This window comes from Sorex araneus, chromosome 2 (genome assembly GCF_027595985.1).
Source record: "Sorex araneus isolate mSorAra2 chromosome 2, mSorAra2.pri, whole genome shotgun sequence".
In the NCBI taxonomy this organism is placed as follows: Eukaryota; Metazoa; Chordata; class Mammalia; order Eulipotyphla; family Soricidae; genus Sorex; species Sorex araneus.
This window is the reverse complement of record NC_073303.1, coordinates 103290143-103308518: the sequence shown is the minus strand read 5'-3', so window position 1 is coordinate 103308518 and position 18376 is coordinate 103290143. Positions and strand designations below refer to the sequence as shown.

Below are 18376 nucleotides of genomic sequence, written 5' to 3'. Positions count from 1 at the left end.
TAATGCCTAGTCAACACTTCGAAAAGAGAATAGTAATAGTTATATTATTGCTCTTAGTGTTTTGACATTGAGTAACAGATGACGTGTCTAATGAATAGCGTGGCTGCTTAGATTGCATAATTATAGGTTTGTTTGACTTTAGGAAAATCATTTGCAGGCCAACTGCCTTTGTGCAGATACTTTCCATATTATGTAAATTTTGTGCAAAGCCCTTCCATCTAATACAGAAGTCCTCTGAGTGATTATCATATTTTGGTTTCATAGGGTTTGCCACTGAATAGGAAACACACACACACACACACACATGCACACACGCACACATGTGCGCGCGCACACACACACACACACACACACACACACACACACACACACACACCTTTAAAGCATGGGTTTAGGGGCTGGGAGATAGTCTAAGTGGTAGAGCATATGCCTAGTTTTTTTGCTGGGCCCTGAGTCAAGCCCAGCTCTGCATTCAACTCCAGCACCAGTGAGTGGCTAGAGTGGCTGCTAGCGGCCTGCTGGCTAGAGTAGCACTGTATCTCCAGACACAGGCACAGAAGCCCTACTGCCAGACTGAGTTTTGTTGGGAGTGGCCCCAGACATATGAACTTCACTAGAGGTGGCCCCCGTGCAAAAAGGCGTGGGTAATACAAATGGTTTTGTCTCTGGCCTCCAATTAGAAATATCTGTGTGGTGCCAAGTCATCCTCTTGCACAGTTCTTTACTCTTGCCCTTAATTTGCACCTGGTAGTTGGTGCGTGGCAGCAGTTTCCTCTGTTGCTGCCAGTCCCCTTCACTCTGTTCAGGTTGGATCAGCCCCTCCAGTGGGCCTTGCTGATGCAAAAGGCTCTCTTCTCTCCAGTGCTAAAGCTGAGTAATCTAGGGGGGTTAAAGTCCTTTTCATTTCTTTTTCTTAAGGAATTTGAAAATGCTTTTTCAGAGAACCAGGTATGCTACGTGTACAGACCATTAGGGGCTGAGATGAAGCTCTGAGCCACTGACTCTCTTGAAACCTTTGAAGGATTTTGTTCCTAGATATTTATTCATAGAGGAGCTAGAGTACCTTTTAGCATAGGTGGGTCAGTGTACAAACTTTGTGGTTAGAAAACCTGGCTGAGAAGCCTCCATTGGCCACAGACTGTCGTTGTGGCCTCGAGTAAGTTACTCACTACTCAGGGCTGCAGTGTTCTTCCACTTACAGTGCAGATAAAACACCCAGCTTCGGTGTGGCTGTGAGGTAAAATGTCAGTACTGTGCACTCAGTACAGTCTTAGCATTAATAAAGTGCTCAAGAGCTGTTAGCTGAACTGTTATTATCATCATTGTAGATAGTTTATCATCAACATCACTTTCCATACTTTATCCTCTATTCTCATCTTCTCTAGTGCCAGGCTTGCATAAGTGTGGCACAGTTTGCACTTCTCTCTGAAGTTATTATTGTGGGAATTTTGACATCTTTCAAAAAATCATTAGTATTGATTCCCCCCTTCTATTAAGTGAAGTAATAGGGTGTGGAGGTCACAAGCTGTGCTGTGATGCTTGCCATGGCGCACACCCTTGTCTGTGGTACTTGGACATGTACCAGTTGCAGTGCACAGGCGGTTCCAAAGAGCAATGCTTCTAGAAATTGAGCGCAGCATGTGGGATGGGGATGGTGCCACAGATACAATTAGGAACACCTGGGTTCTGCCACTCAACTCTGGGCCCCAGATGTCTTTTTTTTTTCCCCCGTAATGTCTTTTATGTGATTCGTGCCATCCCCTCTCCCATTGCACAAACTCTTGCCAACCTTTTTTCCTGTGAAAACAACAAATCACAGTGAAAATATTACAAGCAAGTGGGTTTCTGCCACGTTTTCTTTGCATTTTATTTCAGTGGCCTATCTGGGGTAGGACTGGTTTCAGTGTGGGGAATGTTTACATTTTAGATTTATGAAATCATGGGCTTGTCTTCATACAGAAAGGAGTTACTGCAATTCTTTGTTGGAGCTCAACATGACATCACGAATGGATGGATTGAAACCCACATGGGGTTGAAATGCATATAGGAAGGCCAAGATAGTTTCGGATTGAAAAATCTATCCTGACCAAATTCGGTTTTGAAGGTGGAGTGAAGGTGCTTGGGATAGTTTCAAAGCAGGCAGGGCTTGAACTCAGCCCCCAGGGGCTGTGTAGGACTGGATTTGTTTTAGATTTTTAGGAAGGACTTTTTGTGCAAGAATAGGAGTATTTTGATACTGGATCTACATTTCTGGAATGAGCAGGTTAGGGAACTTCAACTAATCTCTCCATGTTCATTTTACCCCCAAATTTTATTATATTAAAGCCCCATGAGTTACAACGTTATTCATAGTTAGGTTTTTGATGTACGCTATTCCATTATCAGTCCTGCCAGCAGAGTCAGCTTCCCTCTATACCCATTTTAATACTCTGTATGTTTATCCCTCTCCCCCTATCATCCTCCCTGGATTTTTCGGGGGTAATTTTACCTTTTGGCCTTTGCCCTAGCAGTAGTATACTCATCTTTCCACACCTCAGTTCTTTTATTTATTTATTTATTTATTTATTTATTTATTTATTTATTTATTATTAGGGAATCACTGTGGGGTACAGTTACAAACTTATGAACTTTTGTGTTTGCATTACAGTCATACAATGATCATTTACCCATCCCTCCACCAGTGCCCATTCTCCCCCACCATTGTTCCCAGTATTCCTCCCACCACTCCCACCCCATTCTCCATCACCCCACCCCGCCTCAGCGGCAGGGCATTCCCTTTTATTCTCTCTCCTTTTGGTTGTTGTGGTTTGCAATAGAGGTATTGAGTGGCCATCATCCACACCTCAATTCTTTGTTAAAAAAAGAATATTCTCTACCTTTCTTGAGCTAGTGTTTCTGAAATGTGAGCACTAACCATGTTATTTATTAAAAGGAGGCAGTAGAAAAATAAGGGTCAACCAGGAGAACAAAATGCATCATAGAAAGAATCAGAAGATTGTCGTGGTTGGTTGCCACTTGGGTTTGCATTTTCTCAAGGCTGCTGTTCCAGACGCCATCTTGGGGATCTCTGCAGTTCTTGCCCTGGATGCAGCTTTTCTCTCCAGCCAGCTGAGACATGGGTTAGTCTGGCCCTTTCTTACCAGGCATCCTTCTAGATGTAGCTCTTCTTTCTGGAATGACCTGTGTGTCTCCTCTGGTATATTCCCTGGGTTGCTTCAGGCCACGCTCCTCATCTCTTTATCAGCCCCCGACCTTCTAGAGCCCCAGAGTATGCCTGAGACTGCTTGTTAGCCTCAGGGAGCCCCTCACGCTTCTTCCCTCAGTCTTCGTGCTGCCGAACACTGGGCCAGCCATCTCTCCTTCTCTGTTTTGTAGGGGAGGGTTTGAAATTGTTGATGTTTCACTTGTGTCTGTAGGACTTTATATTGAGAACTATCATCCTATTTATTTTATTTTGCAGACTTTCATAGTTTTTTTGATGTGTAAGACACATTTTTATGTGCCTTTTTTTTTTGTCCAGCATCGTATCGATTTTACTAATTGAAGTATTTACCAAACTTTTATTTCTTATATTTCAAAGGGCAGATTTATTACTGTGTTCATGTTTGCTTTGAGGATGTCCCTACTGCCCCCCCCCAAAAAAAAAAAACACCAACCCTCCAAAACCAGCATTTTTTAAGTGGTAGAGATAGTATAGGAATTAAGGTGCTTGCCTTGCATGAGATTGACCCAGGGTTGATCCCTAGCTGTTACTGCAAATAGATTCCTGAGCATAGAGCTAGTATAGCTGGGTGTGGCCCCCCAAATAAAACAAAAAAGAAAAGCAGTATGTATACTTTTTGAAATTCATTGCTTTGTTTTTTTATTTTTATTTTAGTCACTGTGATTAATAATTTTACAGTGGGGTCAATAATAGGGTTTCATGGGATACAGCATTCCAACATTACCCCTGTCACATACCCTAGACTGTCCCATCTCCTTCCACCATAGTCTTAGCTCCCCTCCCTCATTCCCTACCACCCCAACACTGCTTCCCATTGCCCTCCACCCCTCCTCTTAGCAAACTCAATTCTGTAGACCAGTTCTTAGATTCCATTGCTTTTGGTCATTTGTTATTCCCCCAGTAAGCTTTGTTGTATCTGTATAAGAGAGAGATCATTTTGTATCTTCTCCTTTCCCTCTGACTTACTTCACACAACATGATATTCTCCAGGTCAATCCATGTAGTAGCAGATTGCATGAGTTCATCTTTTCTTACTGCCGAGTAGTATTCCATTGTGTAAATGTGCCACGTTTCTTTACCCAGTCTTTTCTTTTTGGACACTTCGGTTGTTTCTAGATTTTGACTATTGTGAATGGTGCTGCAGTGAATATAATGAGTCCATATCTTTTCTGATTAAGAGTTTTTTGGGATAGATGCCCAAAGGCAGAATTGCTGGATCTATAGAAGCTCAGTTCCAAGTTTCTAGTTTTTTGTTTGTTTGTTTTGGGTCACATCCAGTGATGCTCAGGCGTAACTCCTGCCAGTGCTCGGGGGCCTTGAGAAGACGAACTTCACGCATGAAGGAACTGGCAGAGGAACTCAGGTGTGTGGGACCCGGGGCTGAGATCTCCAAGCCTGCTTGGATTGGGACTGGGCCTCTTCCGCCCAGATCCCCCATTTTCCAGTAGCTAGGCAGTCACACCCAGAAACTTCCCCCAATCCCTGTGTAATCCTATCAGGTGCCAACATCCAGAGACTATAAAATCAAGCTCCCGGAAGTCTTATAGCCTAGTTCTCCCTCTCAGAGAACCTGGCAAGCTACCGAGAGTTTTCCTGCCTGCACAGGAGAGCCTGGCAAGCTCTCCCTGTAGTGTATTCATATACTAAAGTACAGAAACAATGATGGGTCTCATTCCCCTGACCCTGAAAAGAGGCTCTAATACAGCACCGTTGGGAAAGGACGAGTAAAGAAAGACTGCTAAAATCTCAGGGCTAGGACAAATGGAGACGTTACTGGGCCCACTCTAGCAAATCAAGGATCAGTGGTATGATAGTGATAGTGATAGTGCTCGGGGGACCATATGGGATTCTGGAGATCAAACCTTGATCAGCTGCGTGTTAGGCAAACACCTTGCCTGCTATACTGTTGCCCTGGCCCCATCAGTTCCTAGGTTTTGGAAAAGTGCTCATATTGATTCTGGAGGGGTTGGTCCAGTAGATATGGGTACACCAGAGGATGAGGGTTTATTTTTTTCCACACCAACCACATCCACGCCAACACTGATTGTTTTTGTTCCTTTTGAGTTGTGCCAGTCTCATTGGTGTAAGGTTCTCATTGTTTTGATTTACATTTCCTTGGTGATCAGTAATGCAGAACATTTTTCATAGCATTATTGGCAGTGTGAGGAAGTTTTTGTTCTTCTCTTCTCCCCATTTTTTTGATGAGGTATCATGTCACACCAGTAAGGAGGGACCTGTGCTATGATTGGCATTATCCAGAGACTGCTCCCAGCTTGTGCTTGGGGTCTCCAGATAGTGCTTGGAAGACCCTGCATGCTGGGCGTCGAGCTGGGATGGGCTGCTTGCAGGGCAGGTGCTTTATCCCTGTGCCCTCGTTCCCGCTCCCTATTTTGTGAGGGCTGAGGCTTGCAGCTAGGAAGGATTCGGGCAAAAGCAGCTTCATCCGGGGCTCTTTTATGGAATATGCTTGTAACTACTGTCAGTTTATCATTTTTATTAGGTCCACGGAAATTATTTTTAAAATTATGAAAAACTGGTGACTATTACATTATTTCATGATTTTGGGGTTGTCTGTTTGTCAGATAAGAAACAATGACTTTTGCCTCAGATAGGTATTTGAATTGGGGAGAAATCCAGCTTTACTCTTATAAATGTGATTTGAATCTGCTTGCTTTTTGAATTTTTTAATCATTAAAGGTATTATCCCATGTTCTCTATGTTTTTCTGATTTATTAAGTTTATTAAGTTTTATGTGTATCACTGTATCAGTGTCATCCCGTTCATCGATTTGCTCGAGTGGGCGCCAGTAACGTCTCCATTTGCCCCTGTTGTGTGCTAATGTAGCCCGATGGCATATTGGGAGCTCTTTCTGGGTCAGGAGAATGAGGATTGTCGTTACTGTTTTTGGCATATCGAGTACGCCACTCGTAGCTTGCCAGGCTCTGCCATGCGGGCGGGATACTCTCAGTTACTTGCCGGGCGCTCTGAGAGGGATGGAGGCTTTAGGGGTGGCCTCTAATCTCCTTTACAGGTATTCCCAGTCTTCCCAGAAGTTTTATGTGTAGAGACTAAAAAGAAAAAAGAGTTAAACCACCTTTAAGAGTACTAACTCTCTTTTCTGATCTGTTCATCACCTCCCTCTTTTTTTTGATTTTCGGGTCACACCCTGCAGTGTTCAGGGGCTGCTATTTGTCTGTATGCCTGGGGGCTGCTTCTGGTGTTTCTTAGGGTATATTCATCACAACTGCTTATCAGTCGCCTGTCGTATGGTCACTGCTGCTGTGAGTGTAGGGTTCCAAACATACATTAGCTTTCTTATGTCATGTCCTTGGTTACGTGCCCATCTGTAATGATGGCTGGAACATATGGAATTTTCATTTCTATTTTTGAAATCAGTCCTCATATCTTTTTCTATAGTGGCAGGTAGAAAGTGGATTTAACTCTGGTTTAAATAACTGAAACATTGGTGGGTCTGTTTCTCCCCATTCTATTTACAATTTTTTTTATTTTATAAAGTAGTTCACAATATTTGATTACATTTAGTATTCAAACACCAATCCCACCTCCATTACACCTTCCCACTACCGTATTTCGGATGTTTCCATCCCGAACCCCAATCCCTGCCCCAAAGCAGAACCAAAATAATATAATATTTCATCCTAAGGTTGGTTGCATCCTACTTTGAATCTTATCAAATGTGGTGCAGTACTTTTGGAGTATGGGTAGGGTGCGTCCTATTAAGTGTTGCGCGGCTGCAAATGTGGCTACGTGGTACAAGGAAAGGTTCACTCTTGGGTGAGGCTCAGCCCAAGAGTGTGGAGATGACTGTGAGCATGGTGGCAGTTGAGTTCCGGAGGTTTCAATTGCTGGGGCTGGGTCTTTTGGGGCGGGAAGGGGTCTCTCCCGCCCCCTCTGGGGTGCCCTGAATGAAACAGCCTGGCACGGGGTCTGGCGGCATAGTTTTGGTGAGCGTCATGTTGCTCCCTTCCAGAAGAGAAGGATGTGTGATCTGGATGCCAGCCAGGGGTGGCTTAGTTCCCGGTCCCGTTGAACCTAGAGTTTCTCTCCTCCATTCTTAATCTCAGTGACTTGTTTTTAGGTAGCTTTAGATTTGTGGGGTTTTCTTACTGTTCCACGTTATCATTTGCTGACCTGTCACTTGTAGGGATTATTTAAGGCCTTCTTGAGAGGGGAGCACTTGTGAATACTTTCACTGTGAGACCACCTCACTCCCAAACCAGCCAGGGAGGAGAACCCAGGCTGAAATGTTAGGAGAGCGGACTTTTCAGTGTTTCAGAAGCAGGCTTGCACCCTCCCTGCCCTCTGTAGTTCTGCCCTCTGATTTTCTCTTGCTCTTTCTATCTCTGTGTCTGTCTCTCTGTCTCTGTCCTTCTCTATGTCTCTCTTGCTCTCTCAGTCTCTTGTTTTCTTTCTTACTGTTGTTCTCTTTCGTTCTCCTTCTGACTCTCCATCTTGCTCTTGCCTCTGTTGTTCCCTTGCTCTCATTTTGTCCCCCTCATTCTCAGCCAGAGGACTGGTCCATATAGCTCATCCGGCCAGAGGTAGAAACCCTTGGTCTCCACAATCCTGTGAGGCTCATATAAGAGAAGACATATTGGTCTTCACAATCCTGTGAGGCTCATATAAGAGAAGGTTGTGTTCATAGATGGGGGAATGAAGGCTGACAGAAGTAGAGTGACTGATATAAGGTTGTACAAATTGCTCTGTCTAGAATCCTGAGTCTTGAGTCTACCATTTTTGTTTGTTCTTGGGTCACACCTTGTGTTTCTAAGGGGTTATTGCCAGAACAGTTCTCAGGGGTCACTTCCTGGTAGTGCACAGGAGACTGTGCAGTACTGGAGATTGATTTCAGGTGTCCAGCACACAAAGATGTGCTTCGACCCTTTGAGATACTCCCTGGCCCCTGGATTCACTTTTTGGGCCCTTTATTGAGTATACTCTTAGAATTTTGAATCTAGCAGGCATACATTGAGGAAGTTTCTTAAAAATATGAAATACCTTTACCAAATCACATAGATCATTGACTAATACAGAATCTTTTGGTGTAACTCTTCCCAGAATGACATTTGAAAATTGAAAGTAATCATTGCTTTCTTTTTCTTTTAGCTGAAGTGAGTAGTGAATATAGTATGGACAAGGCGATGGTTGAATTTGCTATAATGGATCGGGAACTAAGCCATTATGTTAAGGCCGTTCAATCTACAATAAATCATGTAAGTCTACACCTCTTACCTGGCTATATTTAATGTTTGACCTGCAAGCAGAAACACACGCACTGACCTGGAAATAGAAACATCAAATCAAAATTCTTCTCTAACCTTTAGTACTTCTTTTTCTTACTGTAGCAGCTACTAATTTCATTTCAATCAGGAAGTTCCTGGAATAGGAATTTTAAATATTTTCCCAGCTAGGCCACCCACGTTTAATGAGGATATTACATCTAGTTTAGGTTTTCACGCATTTTGGGGGGTCTCGCAGCTTTTAATTTAAAAACTTCTTTTCAAATATGGGACTTCTATTAAATATTAAGATAAGTGCAAGATTTGCATCTATCATTGTATTTGCTTAATTGATACACTTCTGTTGTAATTCATAGCATTAGATAATGGGGAAGAGTTTCGGAGCAAGTTTAAAAAGGTTGGCATTTTTCAGACATCAAACTTAAGTTTATTGTCTTCAGCTATCCCAGGAACAAGGCATAAAGCAGTTAAGGTGAGAACATAGCAATGTCCTTTTCAGCAGTACCAAGTTGAGTAAGAAGTGAGCAATATGATTGCAATAATGTTTCTGAGAAGTCCTTTGTCCTCTGAGCAGTGGAAACTCCCCTTTGAACTGATTTCGTATACCTGTGTAATAGGATGTCCTGTACTTCTGGTTTCTTTATTTGCCTTTTCTTATTTATATCACTGGGAACATTTTGAAAATCAGATATCTCCCAAGATTGAAAACTGCAATAAAAGATACATTTTAATGTATGATTTAATATGTACTACTTAAATGAACATTGCATAGTTATATAGTGTGTGAAGTTACGAACACTTTGCTGCTTTAAAAATGTTTTTCTTCGGGCTGGAGTGATAGCACAGCAGGTAGGGCGTTTGCCTTGCACATGGCTGACCTGGGTTTGATTCCCAGCATCCCATATGGTCCCCCGAGCATCGCCAGGAGTAATTCCTGAGTGCATGAACCAGGAGTAACCCCTGTGCATTGCCAGGTATGACCCAAATAACAAAAACAAAACAAAAATGCTTTTTTTTTTTTTAATGTTTAATTTTAAACACCAGATGTTTGCTTAAGCTCATATGCTACTGTGCATCCAGGATGAAAGACCACTGCCTGAAAGAGGAAGACCAACAATAGGATAAAGTGTTTTTGCTCCCAAAGATCAGTTAGGCCTGTTGTAGAGGTTAATCTTGCTGGAACCCTATGTATCTATTGATGTTGTTTGATAGGCCTTCAGTCTTTAACTTTGAGGTTGTGCAAATCTAATAGCACAGTGTATGTTATAGATTAGAAAACAATTTTGGAGGTTAAAGAACTTGACTGGGGATTTTCCCCCCTATTATACTATGGGATACACAGATAATTTAAGGTATTTTTACATAAAGAACTAAAGTCTTCAGCCTCACTCATAGTAGTAGCATCTCTTTCCGCTTGAGCACACGCTCCACACCTCCACTACTAAACAGAAAGGTGATTCTGTTGAGTTCTATCCCCTTTTCAGCTCCACCTCCACAGCAGACTATGGAACAACTTGGATTCAATGATTCTGATGCTTGGTCAGTGCCTGGTCTTTCCCTGGAGAGGATGATGTCTTACTATCCTTTTCTTTTGTAGAGTTGTGCCTTTAGGACAGTTTGATTCAAGACTAAAAGTAGCAGTTTACCATTTTATAAGGTATCTAATGTCTGAAAACAAATAATGCCATACAAAAATAGAACTATTACTTTGAGGGTAAATATTTTATACTTTTTTTGGGGGGGGGCAGGGAAGCACACCTGTCAGAGCTCAGGATTTATTCCTGACTTGATACTCAGGAATCACACCTTGTGGAGCTTGGGGGTCCATATGTAGTGCAAGGGATTGAACCCAGTTTTGTCACATGCAAGTTGATCCCTGTACTATCTCTCTGGCCCTGTGTGTGTGTGTGTGTGTGTGTGTGTGTACACACACACACACACATATATACACTTTGTTTTCATATATATATATATATATATATATATATATATATATACTTTGTACTCTTTAGATATTTGAACTTATGGACATTTTTATCTTGCTCTTTGGGTGGGAGGTAAAGAATGAACAAAAGCATGTAAAAGGTCAGAATGAAATAATAGTTCTTTAGAAAGGCCTGTGGTCTTGAATCAGAAACCCTTCAAATTCCACTTGCAGTAGACTTTCTAAGTTGTGATCCTTGGACAAGAATCTTAAATTCATAGAGCCTGTTTTCTGTCTATAAAACCTTTGAGCTGCCTTTTCATAAGATCAGTCTGTGAATTAAATTAGTTACAGCGTACCAAAGCACTTTGACATTTATAAAATTTGATAGAGCCCTAAAATCCTCAGTTAATGCAAACTCATACTTCTAAACATATTCCCTTTTTAAAGCCAGTTCTTTGTTCTGCTTGCTTTATTTTATAAAATAAAATGAAAATTTTATTGGCTTTGACCTATCTTACTTTGGAATTCAAAAATCATATTAAGATTTAGATATAAGCTAGTTAAAGTTACAATATGAGATATCTATAATGTCCCAAACAAAGAAATTGTTTTAAGCAAAGTTACTAAGAAAAAATCTAGGTAATAGGAATTCATAGGTGTCCTGTGTAACTGCTGCTTGATCACAGACTTTTAAGAGCTACTCAGCTTGCAGTCATAGACCATTTGCTCAGATTCTGATCCACCCTTCATGAGTTTTTACAGTCATTGAAAGTGAAAATTTTGCTCAAGTCAAAGAGCATTAGAGTTTATTGTCTAAATAAATAGCTCCTACTCTCACCTCCACAGAATTCTGAAGGTTATGCTTTCTGGAAAGGCTTGAGAAGTTTGTTTTGGAACCTTAGAAGCCTGGGTCAACTTACCAGCAATCCCTGGGAAGTCCCTTCGGCCTTCAGCAGAAGCTCTCAGATTGCCTTTCTTTGTTCTTTGAGAAAATAGAACTACTGTATTCTGCAATGCCTAAAGCCTTTTTTTAAAAAATATGGAATCAGTATTTATATCAGTGCTTTTAAAGATTTCACCAGCTAATAGTACTCTGGTTTAGTTGGTTTATAAGAGGGGGGTGTCAAGAAGTTGGTTTATAAGAGCGGAGCATCAAGAAGTTCTCTGATTAACCATAGATCATAACAACAACAAAAAACCCCTTTTGGGATAAGTGGGTTATATACCTGTCACATCTTTTCCATATCAAACCAATACGGTGTTCTGTTATTAACTCTTTGGAGGCTTTCAGTCATGAGGTTCACATGTGCTAAAGTGTTCTGAAAGCTATGAGATGGCATACAGATCCTATGGAACAGCTACTCCTGTTGTCGCTGTTAGTGCCAGAGAAAAACTGCTGTTCAGTGTTGAGAACAGATTGGTGTTCTGAACATTAGGCTTTTCATGACGCTAAGGCTCCTGCCCTTGATTTCTAAGCATTTGTTGTTTGAGAATAGAGAAGGGGCCTCTGTTTTGTTGCTGTTGTTGTTCTCAGCTGTTCATTGAATAAGTATCAGTAAAGCATTCATACCCATGTGCTAGATGCTTCTAGATGCCAGAGGTAGAAGGTCAGTCAGCAGAGCCCACGGGCCCTCACCCTTGGGGGTCCAAAGGCAGAGAGAAAGAAGCATGTCCAACACCGCAACACTGCACACTACATTTAGGCACTGCTGTGTGTTTTCTAATGGGAAGATGCAGAGTTCGTGGCAAACGACTGACTTCAGGACATAGTTTAGCTGAGGGTGCTATTTCTAAGAAAGTGATGTGTATCTGGGAGGAAAGTCGAATGTGCCCTAATATGGTATTTGTAGTCTAGAACTTTCATAGTAATTTTCACTGGAGATGGAGATGCCCACTTTGCTGATTATTTTGATGTCAGATTTTCAGAGTGCCTCAATCAGTGCAAAGATTCAATTTGGGAGAATTAGGCAAGAGAATGCTCCCCCTTCCCCCCCACCCTGCCCCCCAGTACCTGGGATCAAACCCAGATCCTGCACATGCAGGGCATGTGCTTCGCCGTGGAACCACATTCCCAGCCCCTCCACAGGCCTGTCGAGTATGTGGAGTAATTGTCCGAGATGTGTCAGTGTGCATTCATTTAGATACTTGAACGCCTGCTCTAGGGCCTTTGCGTAGCAATACCAGCCACGGCCATGTTTGACTTCAGAGTCATTTCAAAGCTGGAGAGAGTTCAGTAGGCTGAACTGAATGCTCTTAGCCACCCAGCGTTCATCCCCAGTACCTCATGGTCTTCCAAGCACTGACAGGAACAATCCCTGAGTACAGAGCCCAGAATAGACCCTGTGCGCTGCTTGGCTGTGGCCCCAAAACAAAACAAAAAGGAACAACGATATTTTGATATTCTGCTTCTCAAGCTACTTTTCTAATTCAAGCACAAGTGAATACTCTTGAAATGAGACTTTTTATCATATTGAACATCAGTGGTAGTACTGTTTATTTGTTTCCATATAGGATTTTTATAGGATTTAAAGAAACTAAATCTGTAGTCTTGTTTTATGAGCTCCAAAGCCATGAGCTGAGCTTTTCCCCAAGTAAGAGATGATAAAGAGTCAGCCATTCTCATGGAGTGGTTCTTGTGACTTTTTTGGGATCTCCTTAATTCTCTCTCTCTCTCTCTCTCTCTTCCCCCCCCCCTCCCTCCCTCCCTCCCTCTCTCGTTGTCTCTCCTTTTTTTTTTTTTAAGGACAAAGCCATCAAATGAAATGATAAATACCTAGGCAGGTTCAGATTGAACTCACATATTATTAGCAGTGTTTGTGCTTTGGGGTGAGCAGGCCAGTGTTGGAGTTCAGCAGAGCAACTATATCTTGACATTTGCTCACAGTGGTTTTTCATTGTGATGATTGTGTTCTTTAATATATTTTAATTCACAAGAGAACTGTTAGACTTTATTTTTATATTGATTTTTTAGGATATGCTGCTTAACCTTACTGATACAGTTGAAAAATCCAGAGTGTCTGTATATTCTTCAATTTCCTTTGCTACCTTCTTTGTGTCTCTTATGTATTGCCTAAGATACTACTGCCTTTAAACTGGGCTGTTGCCACATACTTGTTTGTTTGTTTTTGAAGTCTGTATGTAATAATTCCTCTCCAAAGCCTAGGAAGAAAACAGTCCGTTTCCTTCTGCTCCTAATAGGAGCTGCTCAGGGCTAGATCTTCTACATGTATTGTTTTTATAAATTTGTCCACGGATTTTCCCTGTGTACTGTGGTTTTTACTTAATAAGCTAACCTGAACATTTAATCTGCCTTTTAAAAAAGGAACTAATATGTTGAGGGTTTAGAAGAGTGAAAATATACCTCCCAAGCTGTTGAAACCAACATAATCTTAGATATAATAAAAGACTGAGGTGGGTCAAAGGTATAGCTTACCGGAGTCTTGTCATTATGCAACCAGTTGACAGTGTATTTGGCATATAACTTCCCTGTGCCTTCTTACCCGCCACTTTTCATCAGCTGCTAAGTTTTGCCCCTTGTATGTGGTGCTTCTAGCTGACCCTCGGAGCTCTGCTGTAACAGGAAATCAGTTGGGGGAGCATGCATGCTGGCAGTTAGCGTTTTAGTGAAGTCTTCTTGGGGTGCATTTCTCACTTGAGAAGCTAATGATAGTTTATAGTATCTGAACGCAGTTCCAAATGAGAGGATGGGTTTTACTAGATGTGATCACCTACTGATGGGATAGGAGATTGCATTTCACATTGTGAGTCATTGACAAAAAGAGGAAGGAGGGCTTTGAGTTCAGGGTGCAGGGTTATACAATCCTGAGGACAAAAGAGAAATTGCTGTTGTCAGTGGGTTAGGAGGTGAGAGGTGATAGGGAGTGGAGTGAATTAGAGAACTTCTCTAGGAGCCAGATGGGAAAGTACTGGAGAATACAGTACTCCTCTGCTCGCCACCCCCACATTGCACAGTGCTACCTTTCTGTCCAGAGTTACCAAGTGCTCCCTATATGAACCCCTTCACCTCTGAAATATTATTTGGTATGGAAATTAAACTGGAAAAAAGTTTAGGTATTGACTCTTTAACCACTTGGCCCAGAGGGGTTTTACTTCTGTGCTTACTGGCAAGGAATTTTCTCCTGCAATGCTTCAGAACTCCTCTCCAGTTATTCCCCAAAGAAGGTTGTTTCAGTAGCATTTTAGAGCGAGTGCGCTCCAAATGTGGCTTTCCATTGTAAATCTGAGTTGCAAGTAGGGGAACATTCTGGACTGAGATCTTTCTGGCTAGCTTATAGAATTCCAGCCTACTGTGTTGTCAGTATTGAATGTTGACTCGTAATCAGAATTATAAAACATTTACACTCCACTGGGCCTTAATGCACCCCTAGTGCAGCACTTTCAAAAGTTTGCTCCATAATACTAATTAATCAGGATGTGAGTAAGTATAATAAGGAGAAAAAGGATTTTGTGGTCAAGTAAGTTTAGGGAATGCTTGATTAAAGGAATTTCCTTAAAGACGCCAAAGCCTTTAATATGCTTTTATGCATTGTGATTTTTCCAAAGGAGGAATTTGGTATTTGGTAATTTCCTAAAGTTGTTTAACTAAGAACAAAAAAATTGGGGAGGAAGGAGTGGCAGTTCACAGAGCCCACTTGGGGAAATGTGCCTATCTTCCCAGCTCCCTTTGCCCTGGGAGAAGCACTGTGTCTGGCAGTGTGTCTGTGGTGAGAGTTGAGGCGTGGTGGGCGCCGGGGGCTGCCTAACCCCTCTCTGTGAAAGGACCCCCGAGAGCTGCTTCTCTGGGGAAGGTCAGGAAAGGACCGGGCCACCAAGCAACAAGCCTGTTGCTCCCCCAAAGGTGGGCGAGGGAAGGAGCGGCTTCTGGAGCAGGCAGTAATGTGTGAAGCAAACAGGACTCCTGTGTGCAACAGTGATCCAGGAGAGGGGAGGCTCTGTTGTGATTTTGCGGAAAGAAGGTGAAAGGACTGTGGAACTGACAGAAAGGACCCCACAGTGGTGTGGGCAGGAAGAGCATAGAGCACCTTGAGGGCTGGCTGCTGTACCACGGGCACACCTGCCAAACTCAGTGAAGCTCACCTGCTTCTCCTCGTGGCATCAGGCAATCCTGCAAGTATTTTTTTTTTTTTTGATGGACTTGGAATCCGGCTCTCTCCTAGCAGTACTTTGTCAGGCTGTATGCCCTTTCACTGCTTGGTCCCAGAGCTACCGGGCGCCAGCAACGTCACAGCCAGTGGTGGTCAGGGGGCCACACCAGCAGTTGAACTTGGGGTCTTGTGCATGCCAGGCACGTGCTCCTGCCCTCTAAGCTGTCTTTCTGGCCCAGTGGGAGTATTCTTGCACAGAGCAACTTGGTCATTGCCGGCTTTGGACTTAGTCAGGTGTCACATTAAATCCTTTGAAATTTAAATGAACAAACAGTTCATTTTATGGGGTGATGTTAGTCTCCCCCATATCGAGCTTTTCATCACCACAATGAGTAATATTAAAGAACTTGGGTCTTAGACCTCCCCTCCGCCTCCTGCCCACTCTCTGGCAGGGCTGCTGGTGGGCAGCAGGAGAGAGGCGTGGAAATGGGCTGACTGGCGAACAGAGCACCACAGGTGCACCATAAATGAGTACATTTCTACAGTGTGCAGTTGCAAGTAGTTATTTGCCTTTGGATCTCATAACCATGCCTAGTCTAATGAAGATAGAAAGTCCTTTTGGCATAGATATACAGATTGCTCAAATTAGTGGCACCCTCAAACTAGTTTGACGGACATGATAAACACTGGAGGGGCTGGAGAAATAGTACTGGAGGTCAGACACTTGCCTTGCAGGTGACTGAGGTTGCTGAGATCCCTGGCACCACCTATCCCCTGAGCACTGCTAGGTGTCACTCTTGAGCACAGAGCTAGAAATTGCCCCTGGTCATAGCTGGGAATACTCTCAAGCCCCCTAATTTTTTTTTTTTTTTAAGAGAATGAAAAATCCAAGAAGTTCAGAGTAAGAAGATTGGTGATGTGACTTGCATGTGAGAGGCTTGGGTTTAATACCTGGCACAGAAAGAGTGAAAGAGAAGAAAAGAGAGGAAGGAGAGGAGAGGGGATAAAAGTTGCTTGTGCTCAAATTCCGCCTTTTCTGCTCTAACTCTGAGCCTCTTAATTCTTTGTAGAATTGTGGCAAGGATGAAGTGTGATCGCATGAACACACCTAGAACAGTCCTGTTTCACTAATTCCTAACACTGCCCAGAAAGTTCTGGAAGGGACATACAATTTTCCTGATCATTTTCATGTAGTATCACAAGTGAATTTTGAGCTAAAATGTACAGTGGGCCACAGGGAGTCATAGGAAGAGGCCAGTGACTTGATGGTCCTAAAGAGGCGTAAGGAAGGGCTTCTTCTGGGAGACACCTGCAGGGGACAGGACAGAGTGTGTTAGGGGGAACTTAGTTCTCTTAGTACTGTTGTTCCCAGAAAGGATTGGACAGAATCTGGGTCAGGAGGACAGTGCAGAGCCCAGTGAGCTGCATGGCATTTGGCCAATTGAATATAAAGTTCCCTGATTTAAAGGCATAATTCTACTATGATTAGGAGAGAGGTTGTGACTTTTGACCTATGCTGTGTGTGTGTGTGTGTGTGTGTGTGTGTGTGTGTGTGTGTGTGTGTGTGGTGTGTGTGTGTATTGGGGGCTGGAGTGGAGGGATGTCTTTGGATTGCAACCAGACAGCTAAGTTAAAAAAAAAAAATCAGTAATCCAGGGACTATCTTGTTCTTAGATATTTTAAGTGAAGATTTGAAGAAATGCTGCTTAAATATTTCTCTCTGTGCACAGGAGTATATAATTATGTTATTTATCGAACAATCTTGCTTACAATCTTATAAGTAATATTTGTTAATTAAAATCGCACCCATTTGGAAAAAATTGGGAAGGAAATGTATTTTTTCGGTGTGTCATATGCAAATTGTCAGCTGCTTTTCAAACGGACAATTCCTGAAAATTATTGACCTCAGAAAGGGTATAGATGAAAAGAAAATACACGAAAAGGTTCTTTTGAATAAAAATGTAGGCCCCAGAAAGTTAAGATGCTTGCTGCACGTGCAGCCAATTCCAGTGTGGTCTGTGGCACCAAGTACGGCTCTCTGAGCACTACCGGGAATGACTTCTGAGTACTGAGCCAGGAGGAGGTCCTGAGCATAGCTGAGTGTGGCCCAACCCTCCCCCACTCACAAAACCAAACCAAAAAAAAACAGAAAACAACTATGGGGAGTGAGGGACATGCGGGCAGGCAGGTAGGATGACCATTCGCAGCTGTACTGGTGAGAAGGAGCATTTTCAGTCTGAACTAGAGGCAGTCCCCTGACCACAGCAAGGGAACGGAAGGTGATTTCTTTTTGATTATGTTTCTTGCTCAAAGCATCAAGCTTTTGGCAGTCGTAATTCTGTATCCTTTGTTCTTCTGATCCATGACCATTTGAGACTTTTCACCACCTGAGCATTTTGAATTTTTTCTGTTTTTTTTTTTTTTTTTTTAAGGAAAATCTTCATCACAAATATAATGCTCTTTAAACTAATGAATCTTCATGTTGATTTTCTATGGACTGGCGCAGGGAAAATCTTTTTTTCTACTAAGGGCCATTTTGTTACCCTAATGCTGGCTGACTCAGTGTGACTGCTTGAGTGATTGTATGTAAAACCAGCACACACAACTCCAGATGCTAGTGTAATGCTGAGGTTATGCTTTTGGAAGGTAGTTCTGGATCCCCCGATGGCCCGTGGCCTGGCCTGGCTGCTTTCCGTGTGCACCATCGGTGCTGTGTTCTCACTGCTCGGATCTGGAGGTCCCTGGTGCTGTCTGTGACCTGCTGCTCTGTTGTGGTGCCCTGCGCTCTGCTTCTCCTGACGGCTGCTTGCTGCTCTTGGTCCTTTGTATTTCTTTGAGTCTCTGTGTACTGAGGTGAGAA

At 42.7% G+C, this 18376-nt stretch overlaps 1 protein-coding gene across 2 annotated transcripts in view; it reads left to right on the top strand.

The window, feature by feature from the left end:
* NSMCE2 (NSE2 (MMS21) homolog, SMC5-SMC6 complex SUMO ligase) overlaps window positions 1–18376 on the top strand; it is a 253682-nt gene that overhangs the window by 50629 nt on the left and 184677 nt on the right. For both annotated transcript variants that reach the window (XM_055126045.1, XM_004607751.2), the window contains one exon: window positions 8351–8457. In XM_055126045.1, coding sequence (XP_054982020.1) covers window positions 8351–8457 — 107 coding nt within the window. The remainder of the gene's footprint in view (window positions 1–8350; window positions 8458–18376) is intronic.